At 43.9% G+C, this 14,197-nt stretch overlaps 1 protein-coding gene across 11 annotated transcripts in view; it reads right to left on the bottom strand.

Moving 5' to 3' along the window:
• Nucleotides 1-14,197, bottom strand: part of ITPR1 (inositol 1,4,5-trisphosphate receptor type 1) — a 320,128-nt gene that overhangs the window by 102,208 nt on the left and 203,723 nt on the right. For 6 of the 11 annotated variants that reach the window (XM_033437203.2, XM_033437207.2, XM_049693585.1 and 3 more), the window contains 3 exons: nucleotides 8,395-8,430; nucleotides 7,131-7,181; nucleotides 1,821-1,953 (listed from right to left, as the gene is read on the bottom strand). The exons of 1 other annotated variant lie outside the window; for it this stretch is intronic. In XM_033437203.2, coding sequence (XP_033293094.1) covers nucleotides 1,821-1,953; nucleotides 7,131-7,181; nucleotides 8,395-8,430 — 220 coding nt within the window. The remainder of the gene's footprint in view (nucleotides 1-1,820; nucleotides 1,954-7,130; nucleotides 7,182-8,394; nucleotides 8,431-14,197) is intronic. 4 more of the 11 variants (XM_049693591.1, XM_049693588.1, XM_049693590.1 and 1 more) reach the window with 2 other exon arrangements.

A 14,197-nucleotide genomic window follows, 5' to 3' on the forward strand; every position in this document is an offset into this window, starting at 1 on the left:
GGACACCCAGTGCAGCTTGTAAGTAACAGAGGTGGAACTTGAATGTAGGCAGGTAAGATGAAGGAAGAATAAGACATTTCAAGCAAGAGACTTAAAGCCATCCAGTCAAGACTCTCCTTTACATTAAAATACAGTGACCCGGGGCAGAATTATTAAGAACTGATCTGAGTTTAAGAGACAAACCGAACTTAAACACGCTCAAGAAGCATAGCCTATAATGATCACTTCAGTTCTCTTTCTAAGAAGCCCACCCCAGCCCCAAAACTCACCCTTTCACATACTTTGTTCATTCATTCATTCAATAAATATTGACTCAGTGCTCGGCATGGAGCGGAGAGCAGGGGGTAGGGGAGTGAACCAAACAAAGTTCATCTCCTCACTGAGCTTCAGATGAGAAGAATATACTTAGGAAGAGATGGCCTGTGCCATTTAGTGGAACAGATTCCAATCGTGTTGAGAAAGTGCCTATTTAAGAACTTGCACTATTATTGGCAAAACCCGAAATATTAATGTTCATGGGGAAATGGGGTGATTAAAAAAAAACACAAAAAACCCCCAGAAAATCATCTATCAGTCCCTCCCTGCAGAGTTCAATTCAAATGCCACATCCTTTACATTGCTTTCCTTGACCTTCTAGAATCTATTGCATTTCTAGTACAAGGTAGACGCTGGCTGTCACATCTTCTCTCCAACAGCTTCTTAAAGCAGAACCTGTCTCTGATGCATTTCCAAACCCCCCTCCTGATATCGCTCCAGAGCCTCACATGTTTGTTGAATGACTGCACTTCGGCAAGTAAAGAGAAATAGTTTTGAGATGTTGTGGGAAGAACTTCTGCTTGACAATCACTGGGAACGTTTGCATGAGAAGCTAAGGTCTGTCTCTGGGGTGCTCTGTGGGCAGATCCGCTCTACATTTTCATTTGGCGAGAAGCCCAAGATCCCTCCCCAGAGATTGCCAGAATTACGTTACTAACCACTGAGTATTTCTGTGCCACCAGCAGAGTCCACCAAGGACTGAAGTGCTCAAGGGTCATCACCATAGCCTGGGAATCAGGCAACTCACATTTGTGCTTTGAGCACGGAACTACTGGCCCCTCTTAAAACCAACACCATCGCTCACAGTTGAATTCAACAGTTTTGGTAGCCTTTACCTGTAATTGTGCTTACGATGTTTTGGGACTCCTTTCAGGATGTGTTTTTAAGCAATTCTTTACTGGTTTTTTTTTTTTTTTTTTTTTTTTTTGCAGAAACCTAAGACTTTGGGGAGGCACAAAGTTTGGGCATTAGAATTAGATTTAATTAATTTAAAGCAGCTTTACATTACAGACCAGTCACTAACAAGCTCCCCTTTCCTCTGTTCAACAGGGATGACAGCAGTCCCTACCAGATAGTAACTCGGAGGAGAAAAGGAGATAAAGAAGGCAAAATGCTTGGGAAAGCCTTCGGCTCAGTAAGTGTATAATAAATGGTGGCTTTCGCCTCCTCACTGCCAACAGCATACTCATTTTATGGGAAAACATGAGTCCTCGTGGCCACGAGAAAATGTGCGATAAAGTCAAGTTCACTGAGTCATTCAAGTATCACCAAGAGGGCTGCTGCATGGGAAAAAGGGGCAAAACACTCAGCCAATATCTAATTGCAGGGAAACATTTTTAGACACCAATTTGATGGTAGACCAGAGACAAAACAAGCTGCTAAAATAATACACTTGCAACCCAAATGCATCTGTTAGAGGTCCAACCTGCTAATCAGAAACACGCAGCTCTTGCGTGGCACACTCAGTTCACACGTGCAGCTAATTAGCACCCCACGTGGCCTACCTCCTCCCCCGGGCTTGCCGGGTCCTCCTGGTGACAGCGGGCCATTGCCAAAGCTGGTAAGGCTCTCTCTTCTTCCTGAAGGTCTGATGTTTCCATAGTAACGGTTGACCAAAATCTGCCTGAGGGCCTCACCCTTAATTCAAACAGGATAATGAAATCAGGTTCTGAATTTAATGCATGACTGAGCTACTAATATTAAAAAAAAACAACACAGAGGTACTCAGTTATAACTGGCTCAGTCTCACTCAGTGAAAAAATAAATTATTAATAAGAGCATTTGGAAACTCTAAAGTTAACTTCTTCATTGTTTTCTCAGGAAACCACATCATAAAAAAGCATCAATCTAAAATATTAAATATCTGAAAGTACTCTCTCACACGGTGATAAAGACAGAACATTAATCTCGGAGGGTAACTAAGAGTAACAAAAAACAAAACAAAACAAGAGAAAATCCCTTTGGGATAAGCCAATAAAATTCAGACAAATTGAAAAATTCACAGGTCATCTTCCCCACAGCAATATGAAAATGTTACTCCAACCAGAGCATTCATCCCAAGGTCCAAAGAAAATCTCAACATATCAGAGTAATAGAGTAAACAAAACAATAAGCTGAAAGTAAGCCTTTCTTACAGAAATAGTCAATGGGCCACATAGTGAAGAAAAAATAATGCAACAGAAAATAAATTTCTGGCAGAGATCAGATACGTCAATCAAAAAATAGGCCACATGGACAAAGTGACATTTGAAGTAATATGGGAGGAGGGTACTAGCTGGGTATAAATGAGACAAGAGTGGGCATGAGATGATAGTCACAGAAGCTGAGTTATTAATGAGGGTTCTTGAAACTCTTCAAAATATGTATTTTGGATATTTTTAAACATTTCCATGATAAAAACTTAAAAATATACATAAATATCAAAGGACTCCTGGGCAGGGGACATAACAAACTGCCGCGATTCCAACCAAAAAAGAAAAAAAACAAAAAAACCTAACCAAAAACACAACCTTGACTTATTCTCAAACACTACGCACATTGGTAAAGCAGCACAAAGCAGTGGGATTTATTCTCAGCTCTATTCCTCGTGCAGTCTTGCTGAGGGACTCCCAGACCACCTCCCAATCTGGAAGTTTCTACCAGTTAAAGGATATATGGATTTCCCCTGGACCCTTAAGTCCTGGAGTTCCTCTGGCACATCACTGAGAGGTAAGTGAGAAGTCTAGCAGAGAGAAGAGGTGCTGCAATACAGCAAGTCTCTAAAATAGAGACACAGGAGTTCTTCTGAAGAGACCTGCCACTGTAACGGGAGCCAGTAGAGCTTAAAGTGATTTGTCAAGAGGCTCTAAGAACAGGACTGGAGACTTCAAGGAGGGTGTTTGCAAAACAAGATGGGAGGGAGAAGACTGTCCTAAGGGTGGTGGGGAGGCAGGACCAGGGAAGAAGGACCAAGGCACAAAAACCCTTTAGTTCAACTGTCAAAATGATGTGAGGTCCCAGGGCTACACAGCCTGGCTTTTCTCCTTTGTTAAATGCATGCTGCTGGTCAGACTCCAGGGAAAAATGGAGAGATGGGGTAAACAGGAGAGAGAGAAGGGGGGAAGGCAGTCCTGATTTTTAAATGAAAGTTCAGGCATGAAAAGAAATCTCAATTTTCCTCTCTCCATTCCATCCACAAATACGTCTCTCGTCGTAGTTAAGCAAGGGAGAATGCTTGTAACTAGGACATGAAACTCATTTCGTACTTCGGCCACCAGGAAATTCAAGATTCCAAGAGTACTTTCAGTGAAGAAGCTATTTGTGATCTTTAAAAATACTTTCAAAGTAAGCTATTTTCGGTATAATATTCTTTAATGGCTTAGGAAACCACATTTGGTATAAAGATATAGCTTTGCACAGAACAAACGTTATCAACGCTTTCCAAAGCAGTCATGGAGGGCATGGTGATCTTAAAAGGCTGACTTCACAAGAGAAACACATATTTCAAAGGAATGGTCAAGAAAGCTGACTAAGAAAGCAAAGGGGGAAAGACAAGGCTACCTCCACATTGAATGTAACAGTACACTAAATACCATTTCCCTCTGTCAACACAGTGATGCATCGACTTGATTTTGTTTCTGAAGATACAAACTTTGAGCTCCCCCAGAACGGAGGGTTGGCAGGAAACCATCCCGGTTTTCTATGGGATCCTCTTGGGCACCACAAGAACACTGTTTGAGAGGTAAATGGCTGATCTGAGACCTGTAAGCTGCAGCCACAGAGAACAGCCAACATTGCCACTGTGGCAAGAACCTGGAAGAGCACAGGGTTGAATGGTCAAAGGCAGGGTGACTGTCACCAGCCAACAAACATGCCTCCTTTAAGGGAAGACTCAACCAGAGGCTTCACACTACGATTCCACCTAGGACTGGAGTGGCTCAGAGTTTCCGCTCCTCGGGGTTGTGAGGGTCTCATCAGCAAGACCCAGGTCAGTTTGCAATCAAGGAAGCAGGAAGTAGAGAAAGGAGCATATGCCGTCCGGGAACACGTGGACTCCAGGAACAGGAACTTCACATTTATGCAGCCTGGATGCCAACTAAAGTTACAAAGGGATCTCACATTACCATTTTGCCTCTCCTTGCACAGACAAACCCTAGCAGTTACCATAGCAACCAACGCATCAAATGGTACCTTTTCCCCCATAAGAGGATATCATGAAATGTGTGCATTATGGAAAACACACACACACACGCTCCACCCTACAAACTTTTAATTTTTTCCCTCTTAATTGTAAGGTTTTTGGCACACATGCACCTCACCTTCACTCCACAAAAAATAAATTTTAAGGCAAGGGGAAAAAAGAGAACATGTGGGATTTGCTTTTTTTTAAAAAACAAAAACACGAAAAAACAAGATGAGATTCATTCCCTTTCTGAAAGAATAAAGACTGAAAATTTTAGGTAAAAAAAAGGGACAGAAAGAGAAAATGCATAAGCATTATTAAAAGTGATGCAAATCCTTAGTGTGAAAACTTAGGTTCAAGGAAAATTCTGTTTTTCTGAGCTCGTGGTTTAATTTAGGAAAAATTAAAATCTGCAGAGAAAAGCCTTCCTAATCATCTTGATATAAATTACTCAACAGCACTAAGCTGTTCACGGCGTACTGGGCTGAGAAAGCTGATTGCAGAGAAGGAAAAAAGAGTCACTTCCCAAAAAACATCACTTCCCCAGCTCTCATATTTGGCCATGCAGCCTTTTCTCCAAAAAGAATACTAGTTTTTCCCCAGCAGTTTACACCTACAGCATGCAAACCAATATCAGATGTTTGTCTCTGGTAAAAAAAAATTCTACATTCCACACACATGATTACCTAAGACTGAGAAAAGACAAAGGCAAAGGGTTTCATTTGCAGTTAAGTGTCAGGTGAAAATGGTGAAAATGGTGAAAAAGGCAGGTCAGTGATGCGGAGTCAAGAAAACAAGCTCCTGCCTTGCAAATCCGTTCAAACGCGTTTCATTCCGTCAATGAAACTCGTGGCTAATGAACTGTGTGGGAATATAGCCCCGCGTTGAACACAGCACTAAGAGTTAAGATCGCAAAGGAGAGGAAAAGTGACCTTTGGGCTCCCAGGTTCCAGCCGCTTAAAAATCAGGTGCTTCAGGAAAGATTACCCTCTCACATGAGCAGTGAGCCTCTCACACCTTAGTCAGCACTAAGACAGCACCCTGATTTAAAAATACCTTCCTTTTCCTACTCCGGTTGTCTGTCAAATCACTGCTGTGTCTCAGTGTGCAAGGCGACCATGATCATTAATATCCCTTCTCAGAGTCCAGCCGCTGTGCTAAGTGCTTCAAGGGCACAGCTCTGGAGAACAGCCATAAGGGATGGAGACTACTACCTGCATTCTACAGCAGGAGAAACTGAGGTTAAATCATGTGCCCCAAATCACACAGCGAGGGCCTGGCAAAGGCAGGCTTGAACCGGTTTCTAATTCCAAAGCTCATGCACTGGAGCAAATCAAACTTAGGGCACGAGAGACAGCTATGTCCCTTTACCGGCTACTTCTAAGACCCAGGACAATGCTTGAAGGACAGGCAAGGATGGAAAAAACAGGAATGCAAGGTGCCCTTGATCAATGAACAGCAGGAGACACTGGAAGCTGGTGGGGAAGGGCTGAGTGCCAACTTCCTAGAAGAGCTTCTTTGGTCATAGTCTGAGAAAGCACAATCGCAAGAAATAGGAAAGGACTCGAGATGTGCTGGGACTGAGGCAGGGACTGAAAGCGCGTGAGCAGAACAAAGGTGCCCCAGGCACCCACTCATCTCAGACGAACATTCTCCAGGACACTGGTGAACACACTTTCAGGGCAGTACTCGCCACGACTGCCCATTTCCTAACCCTATGACTTGTGAAATGGAGGGGAAGGCTCTCTTGGTAGGTCAACAACAGCATTTATAAACATTTACGCGTTAACACGTGTAAAAGTCTTAGCATAGTGATTGGCATATGATAGGCACCCATAAAACCAGGATATCTGGTATTTTCCAGAAATAGGTAACGTGCAATCAGTGGTCAGCATGCTAACGATATATGTGGCCTTCTAGGAAATGGTTTAGCAATGCACAGTCAGCACCTTAAGGAAGAATCTCCCCTTTGGCCTAGAAATTCCCCTTTTTTGAATCTATACACATATGTACACACGTGTCCAGTTCCTCATCAAAGGAAAACATTACAAAGTACTCGTTAATTTGTGGAACTTTAGCCAGTTGTTAACTTTCAAAGACTATCCAAGAAAATGCTTAGATATATTAAAGGACAAAAGCAGGGAAGCAAAGTTATACACTTGGAAGAACCCCAATGACAATGAAAGTGTATCTGCGTGTGTTGCCACACATTCTCGCATGTGCAAAAAGGGGGGCAGAAGAAAATATTAAATCAAGAGCAGCTTTTAGAGCTAGGTAGTATAATTATGAGCATTTTTTCCATTATACTTGTTTTCTTTATTATACTTTACCCATGATGATCATCCGTTACTTATAGAAAAAAAAATTTGTTTTAAGGCTACACTTAAGGAAAAAGCCACTCCAGGAGAAGAAGAGAGGATGTGAAAAGCTGACTTGGTCGTTATTCGGGGACCGGCTGGGTGTAGTGCGCGAACAGGTAGTTTATGGACAGAATCACCAGTCAGTTTCATTTCTGTAAATGGCTGTGATCGGTCCTGAGCCAATTAACGCTATGACAAGGACAACCACCACCACCACCATCCGTCTTTAAGTCACAGCCTGTGGCTGTGGACAGTGCTGTGGTCATTAGCTCCCAACACCCAGGACTACGTACCCTTTTATGGTCCTCCAGTTGCCTCAGGGGTGGACTCGGTTCAACCTCCTGCTAAGCAGGCAGAAATTCCATTTAAGTACGTACAACACTAGGGAGACACTCCCATCTTCGGGATCAGCCACAAATCAAATACACGGAGCATGCGTACATAGCGAAGACTGACACAGAAGGAACACAGGCCTGTGTGAGGCTTTCCCCAGACAGACACCAACGCTCCATTACTTCGGATGCCGCTTAACAACGCGCCCATCCCCGACCCTCGGGCACTGTTTAAGATGAACAGGCACATGACTAATACTTTTGGCCAATATTATTTTTTGCACAGATTATGAAAAGGAACTTGAATGTTAGGTACATTTACACGAACCCAAAAGGGGTCAGTCATGATGCAAGACTCAACCGGGCAGGTCCTTACATGACTCACACATGCATTACTGCACAGCACATGCGTGAGGACATCAATGCATACACTTCCAAGCAGACATATACATGAGACCTCAGCACTCCCCAGGCCACCAGCACATGGCATTCTAATCAAGGCTACTGATACTGAAGAGCTCTGATTAGAATATTAGAGAATGGTCATTCCAAAGCATCCCCACTGGAACTCAGCTATTTGATAATCTGTTTCATTTCTAAGATCTCCTTTCAGATAAACTACACTTCATTTTAGCTTTGACTCCTGTGATTCTATAACTGTTTCTGAAAGTAAATTTTGATCCTTGGAAATATGCCTCCCCAAAAAGCTTCTCTATAACTTTAGATGTCTTAATTAATTCCAGTCCCTCATTTAGCAAGCTGAGTTAGCGACAGGAAGAACAGAAACAGTGCGCTGTGAAACTACAACTTTATCAGCAGCTTCACCAAAACTATACATTATTATCCAGAACTTCAAATTCCCTTCATCTCTGCGCAGAACCCAGAGTTCTATTTTGTGTCACAGCAGAAAGGCCTGGACGTTCCAGCATTTCTCAACTGAACATTTCAAGACAGAGATGAACGGTTTTGTGTGAAAACCTTTGGACAGTCACGTGCCCTCACCTGCAGGACCCTGTGGTTTAAGCTCCAGCAACTAAGAAGTTTCTTTCTATACCAAGAGCCACCCGATTACAGCAATGATCAGGCCCCAGGCAGACAAGAGACTTCCCTCCTTGCACCTACCAGCGGGACAGACATTTCCCCAGAACAACTCACACACTCAACCAGGAACACTGACAAGCACCCGTATTTGCTGGCGCTGCAAATACAGGTGAGCAGCACACACCTCGGTGGAGTTCTCAGGAGCCGGAGCTTGGGGCAGCTAGTTGGGAGTAAAATGAAGCATGTTAGTTACAGCACGCGCATCTCATGGGCCGCGAAAAGTCCAGAGACCAACACTCAAGGACGAAACATGGAGGGCAAGATCAATGATGAGGCGACAGAGCTGCCACATCCACTGAAAGGGGCTTCAGCCACTGAGGGCAGGAGACACCCTCCCTTTTGAACTGAACTGAATGTGCTTGTGTTGGGAGAGACAACTGGCCTGAGATGGGAAAACAGATTTAAATTAAGGTAAGAAAAAAGTCTACCACTGATCAAGAAGGAAGTATGCCTTAAAAAAAAAAAACCAAAAACGACGTCAAAGGAAGAACTACTGCACATCTATGTTTTGTTCGTCCACAGAGAGGAAAAGTGATACAGCGTATCCCCACGGAGGCTCAGGGAGGGGAGAAGTGTGTGCGTAATGACAACAGGGGCCTCAGGTGCAGCCCCCTCCCCGGAGTCCCGAGGCCCTTGCAAAGTCTGTACCACCACTCGCCCGTGACAAGCTTCTTCCGTGGGCAGGTGCGTCCTCCTGGGTCTCTCCTTTCCCCACATCCCGGCCCTGAATCAGAGGGTAAGACCCGAGGCTCCAGCTTAGGGACTGAAAAAGCCTCTTTGCTCCAGCAGCTCTGGGAGGAGACAGGAAGGCTCCTGGCTGCAGGGTTACCTGGCTGGTCACTCGCCCCTCCACGTACTTCCCTCAGGGCTCCAGGGCCTGGGGTCCCCGGAGCCACCCCCACCATTCCATGTAGACAGCCCACTCCTCTGACTGCCCCTCAACTTCATTACACCCAACCCATACCTGAGAGACAAGATGATGGCCCTGAGGAAAATGAAAGGCAATTGCGAGGGTGCACGTGGCAGCTAAAAAGTCCACAGTTTCACGTGGCAGCAGCACCACGAATCTGTCCCCCGGAGGGCACGTGCTTGGAGGAGGGACTGACATCAGATGTAACCGCGAGACCCCACCCTGGGCTGCCCGGGACCAAAGTCACGCACCGGGCACGGCTGGCTGCTTCAAGGTGCGGTCTGGGGCCATGGAACGAAGCCAAGGCTCACGCTGCAACTAAGTGACCTTGGCCTCCTTCGGCGGGACTCCAGCGACACAGCACACCTCCCGGGAGGCCAAAGCGTGGCTGTCAGGTGTGAGCCAGCACAGGTGCTGAAAGCACGACGTGGGGAGGCTGGAAGCTGTGAAATCTGGCGGGGTCTCAACCCAGCTCAACACTTGATACCCCTTTTCATGGTTAGATCCCCAAGACAGAAAAAAATGCTCTTCATATAAGACTGTTATTATGTAACCTAATGATTTCTCTTTTTTTTTTTTTCTATTTGCCAACAGGTAAAATGAAGTAAAGATACAGGGGCTCTCTTTAAGTACAAAGATTAAACTAATTTAAGAAGGACAAGGAGGCATAGGTGGGGAGTTGCTCACTGGATTCCGGACAGAAGAGCTTTCAGACCTGAGGGCAGCTCCACTAGCCTCAGGGAGAAAATTTCCCTCCGACGTGCTTCGCTTCCTGTTGGGGTCGGGAAGCACAGAGTGGTAGCAAGGACTTGAGTGTGGTGAGGAAAATAAAACCAGAGCTCAGGCGTGTGTGTTTTCCAGATAATATAAACAATATCACGATCCAAGAACGCACTTTAACTCTATCCTTACATCCTGTATGCTTTAGGCTAAAGAATTAAAACTGTGCAAACACTCGTGCCCTCTGCTCTTAGTGCAAAAAGGACACATAAGAAAAAGTAGAACTAAAGCAACTTCCCATGCATTTTAGAGCAGTCAGAGATACAGATGGGAAAAGTACTATCTTTTACAATTGGCTTTGGCCACATTTCACCAACATATCCTTTATACTGATTCTGTATGATCAGAACAAAAGAATTATAGGCAGGGATTGACTGTAGGAAACTACAGAGCTATCCTCTTACTCCCTTGCCCATCAAAATAAAAGTTAAAGAAAAAGAAGAAGACGGAATGGAAGGAAGTAGCGTGTCTTTTTAAAATTCTCTTGTCTGAGATCTCTTTGTCCAAAGAAGCATCTTGAATTCTTTCGGAACGTTCATGGGTAGCATATAGCTATTTCTTACACACTCAGAGATCAGTCGTTTCTGATATGTTTTATGATTGTCCTGACACTCTATTGCCTCCCTCAACTGCTGTCATGTTAGTTTTCGTTTAATTTTTAGAACAAAAATTACAGTTACTGACCTTTTCCCTAGAACATTACAGAAAGACTTTTGAGACAACAGAAAATTTTTTGCTGCTTCAGGAATCACTATTTAAACAGAGGACAATTTTTTAACGCTATCCATTCAGGAAACAGAATAGAAAAACTGACAGCAGTGGACACGTATCATGCTACCGTGGCTCATGCAGGCGCTGGCGCTCTGTGTGACCCTCAGGCAGTCACTGAACCTCTCTGGGCTTCCACTTCCTGACCTGTAGTTCAAGGAGACTTGAGCTTATTATTTAGGATTCCTTTCCAACTAAAACATTAAGTAATGCTTGGTATATTTTCAGTAAACTTCATTCCGTAAATATCTAACAGGCAAGTTCTCTAAATAATACAGCACAATAGGACATAAAATGATTTCAGGCATCGAAAAGGCCAAACCAAGCCTGGCGTATAATTTGGTAAAATAACCAATGGCCTTTACCAGCACTGCTTCCTATGAGGATTTCACCTGTATTTCTGGGAGGACAGGCTCTTTTATGGCAGTAAGCCACACTTTTGAAAAAGATAAGCATATTAATAAGCTATATATGTTCAAATCAGATAACAGCTACATAAATACAATATATATTATCCAAAGCAAAAGATAATTTTGGTAAAAGAATGAAATGATTTTCTCAACATATTTTTATTATCAAAGTAACTTTTTTTTTTACATGAAAGGTAATTCTCAGTGACCACATAGTAAGGGAGACTCTTCTGAGAAAATGAGTATTTCTACATCCCCCAGGTCTTGTCTTTCACGACCTCATCTCAGGATCAGTCACTATAATCAGATGCTGACACCTCCAGTCAAGGGGAAGTCTCCCCAAATGAACAGGTGACTGGCAGTGGTCCGATGCTGCCTGGTTTTGAACTTGGGAACCAACTATTGCCCTCTATTGCCTCTGCATATTTCTTCTTGGATCTTACGTCTTCTCAGCGCTTTTAGACAAGGTCAGCAAAATCAAACTTCACAGGAAAAAGATTTCAAATGACTGGCTTTGAAACAGAAATTCCAAATGAACCTCAAGGTCCAGAATCCCAAGTGTCCTTCCCAGATGAGGCCACGAATCAGGTCATCGTAACTACGGCACTTGAGCAGTAACTAGATTCGTGCAGATAAGATGCTGAAACACTCGCTTTCTATACATAATGTACCTAACATTTTATCCGGGGATGGATTTCTACTACAAATGAAGGAAATTATACTTTGCCATTCTTAAAAAAAAACCCACAGACTTCTGAGGGTTCCTATTTGTGGTGTGTGTACAACGGCACATCCTCACATACGTCCATACCGTACGTACATACATATACACATCCGTTTCATGTGTGCCTGTTACAGGCCAACACAGAGCAGAGCCACTTAAAACACACTGTTTCCTGCTGCCATCAACATGAATCCTTCTCCCCTGGGCTTCTAGAATTTTCCTTTGAAATAAGATGTCTCCTTCCATGGGCCACCCCTAGCAGAGGTTGAATACAGTTCAAGAAATGAGACTATACAATAGATCTAATTATCAGCACAGCAAAGAGAATTTACCATCTCCAATCCCCTGAATCAGCCTTCAGTTCCTTTCACCCACTCCATCTCAGAGAAGGGAAAAAATAAACAAACAGGGAATGGCCTCGCAAATATGTTTGCTGGGTCCTGGCCTTCATGAGCCTTTGAAAACCCACATTAAGAGAACAGAATGCTTGAAAGAAAATTGAGCTAAAATAGAAGTTACCTAACGTTTTAGCAGGGCAATTTTAAATCTTCACATTTGCTAACACAATGCCGTTTACTAATGGCATTTGTTTTTAGAAACAAAGTAAGAAATATACATTATCTAGTTCCAACGATGAAGTTTCACCTGTATCTTATAGAACAAGATCACCGGAACCCAAAAGTAAAATTCATTTTCAAAAACCACATTCTGACTTGACTGAATTATACAACTTCTGTCATTATGGAATCATCTCAGCATTTAAAAAAAAAGGAAAAAAGAGAAAGAAAACAAAACTTCCCCAGATTCTGCAATAGCTCCTGTATGCTCCGACTTGAGCCCACTTGCTCTATGGCTGCCAGTGTCTAACAGTAAACAGCCCCGCTGCATTTATTGGCAATTACTGCTGAAGGTCACACATCAGCAGCGAGCCTAAATTCCAGGAAAAAAAGAAGCTCTTATGTAACTGCCGCCTGAATGTTGGCAGGTGCCCAACCCAGCAGTTCACAGCAATGTAAAAAAGTAGGACACCTCCACCCTGGGTTGGATGTCATGAGAACGCCCCCTTAAGGTGAAATTGAATAATTCTTGGGTTTCTCTTCTCTGTTTTCTACCCCCCCCCCCCACCCCGAATTTTACTGGCAGTGGCCTCCTTTGCTTGCAGATGCAGTTCTCGGTGGCAGAAGCTGAGGACTCAATATATAGGCAGATACAGGCAGGCTGCTGCCACCCTAACAAGCGGTAACACCAATCCTCCCACTTGCTTTTTTGTTGCAATGCAAGGAGCTGAAGTTGCCAGCTGCCACCAGTGGCTCTGGAGAGGTCAGGGTTCCAAGCGACAGTGATTAAATGGGGATCATATCTCAAATAGGAAGAAATGCAGCATGTCCACTGAGCTACCGCACACACTTTCTAAACACGCCCTCCTTTCCAAAGACGCACACGTGAAAATGAGGTAGGTTACCGTGCTGCCCACCGCCTCGGCCTGAAGTTGGAGTGCTGCATCAAAATCATCCCTTTGTTTAGTCCAGAAATTTACAGTTTAGAAAAGTGACGAACATGCTCACCTGCCAGTGGTCCTCACGGTGTGACCTGACCTCCTAAGCTGTTACCTGACCTCCCTGCTCAGGTACAAGTCTCTAAGTTACATGGTCTCATGACCCCAAGTGCTTCACCTTCCTGTATTTCTCATGGTTGATGGCTGTCACTTAACATTAATTTGGATTATCGTCTGTCACCTCCACAGAACCGTAAACTCCAGAAGGGCAGACACTGTGCCTATTTGGACCCAACTCCCCTAGTCAACGTGCCTGGGATGGAACAGGAACTCAGGTATTAGTCACATGAACGAATGTCTCAAGCAGCCATCAGTGTCTGTTTAAAGTCAAGAATGGGTAGATGAGGGAACTTTCTGGGCTGATAGGAACAGTCCCCATCTTGATTTGTGTGTGTCTATAGGTAACAATTCGTCGAGATACAAACTTAAGAATAAGCTGAATGGACACTAATGGAAGCAGCTTCCTACGCTTCTCCCCTCATTCGCCCTCTCCCTGCCCGCTAAGGAAAAGGTAAAATCAGGAGGTAAGGATGGAGACCCTGCCTATTTGCAAAAACTGATAATAATAATAATAAAGAAAAGAAAGAAAACCCTCCTTTTCCTGGTTTCAAATGAAATTTTACTCCAGAAGACAGCTGGGAAGGCTCCCACCATGCACTTTTCTTGCAGGGACTCTGATTCTGTCCTCACTTCACCCTCTTTTCTCAGAGCACAGACAGAGACTCGGACGATGCTGTGCTTTTTTTCCAAGCCGTTCACTGCACATCTCCTCTCTCACGA

This window comes from Orcinus orca, chromosome 10 (genome assembly GCF_937001465.1).
Source record: "Orcinus orca chromosome 10, mOrcOrc1.1, whole genome shotgun sequence".
Lineage (NCBI taxonomy): Eukaryota > Metazoa > Chordata > Mammalia > Artiodactyla > Delphinidae > Orcinus > Orcinus orca.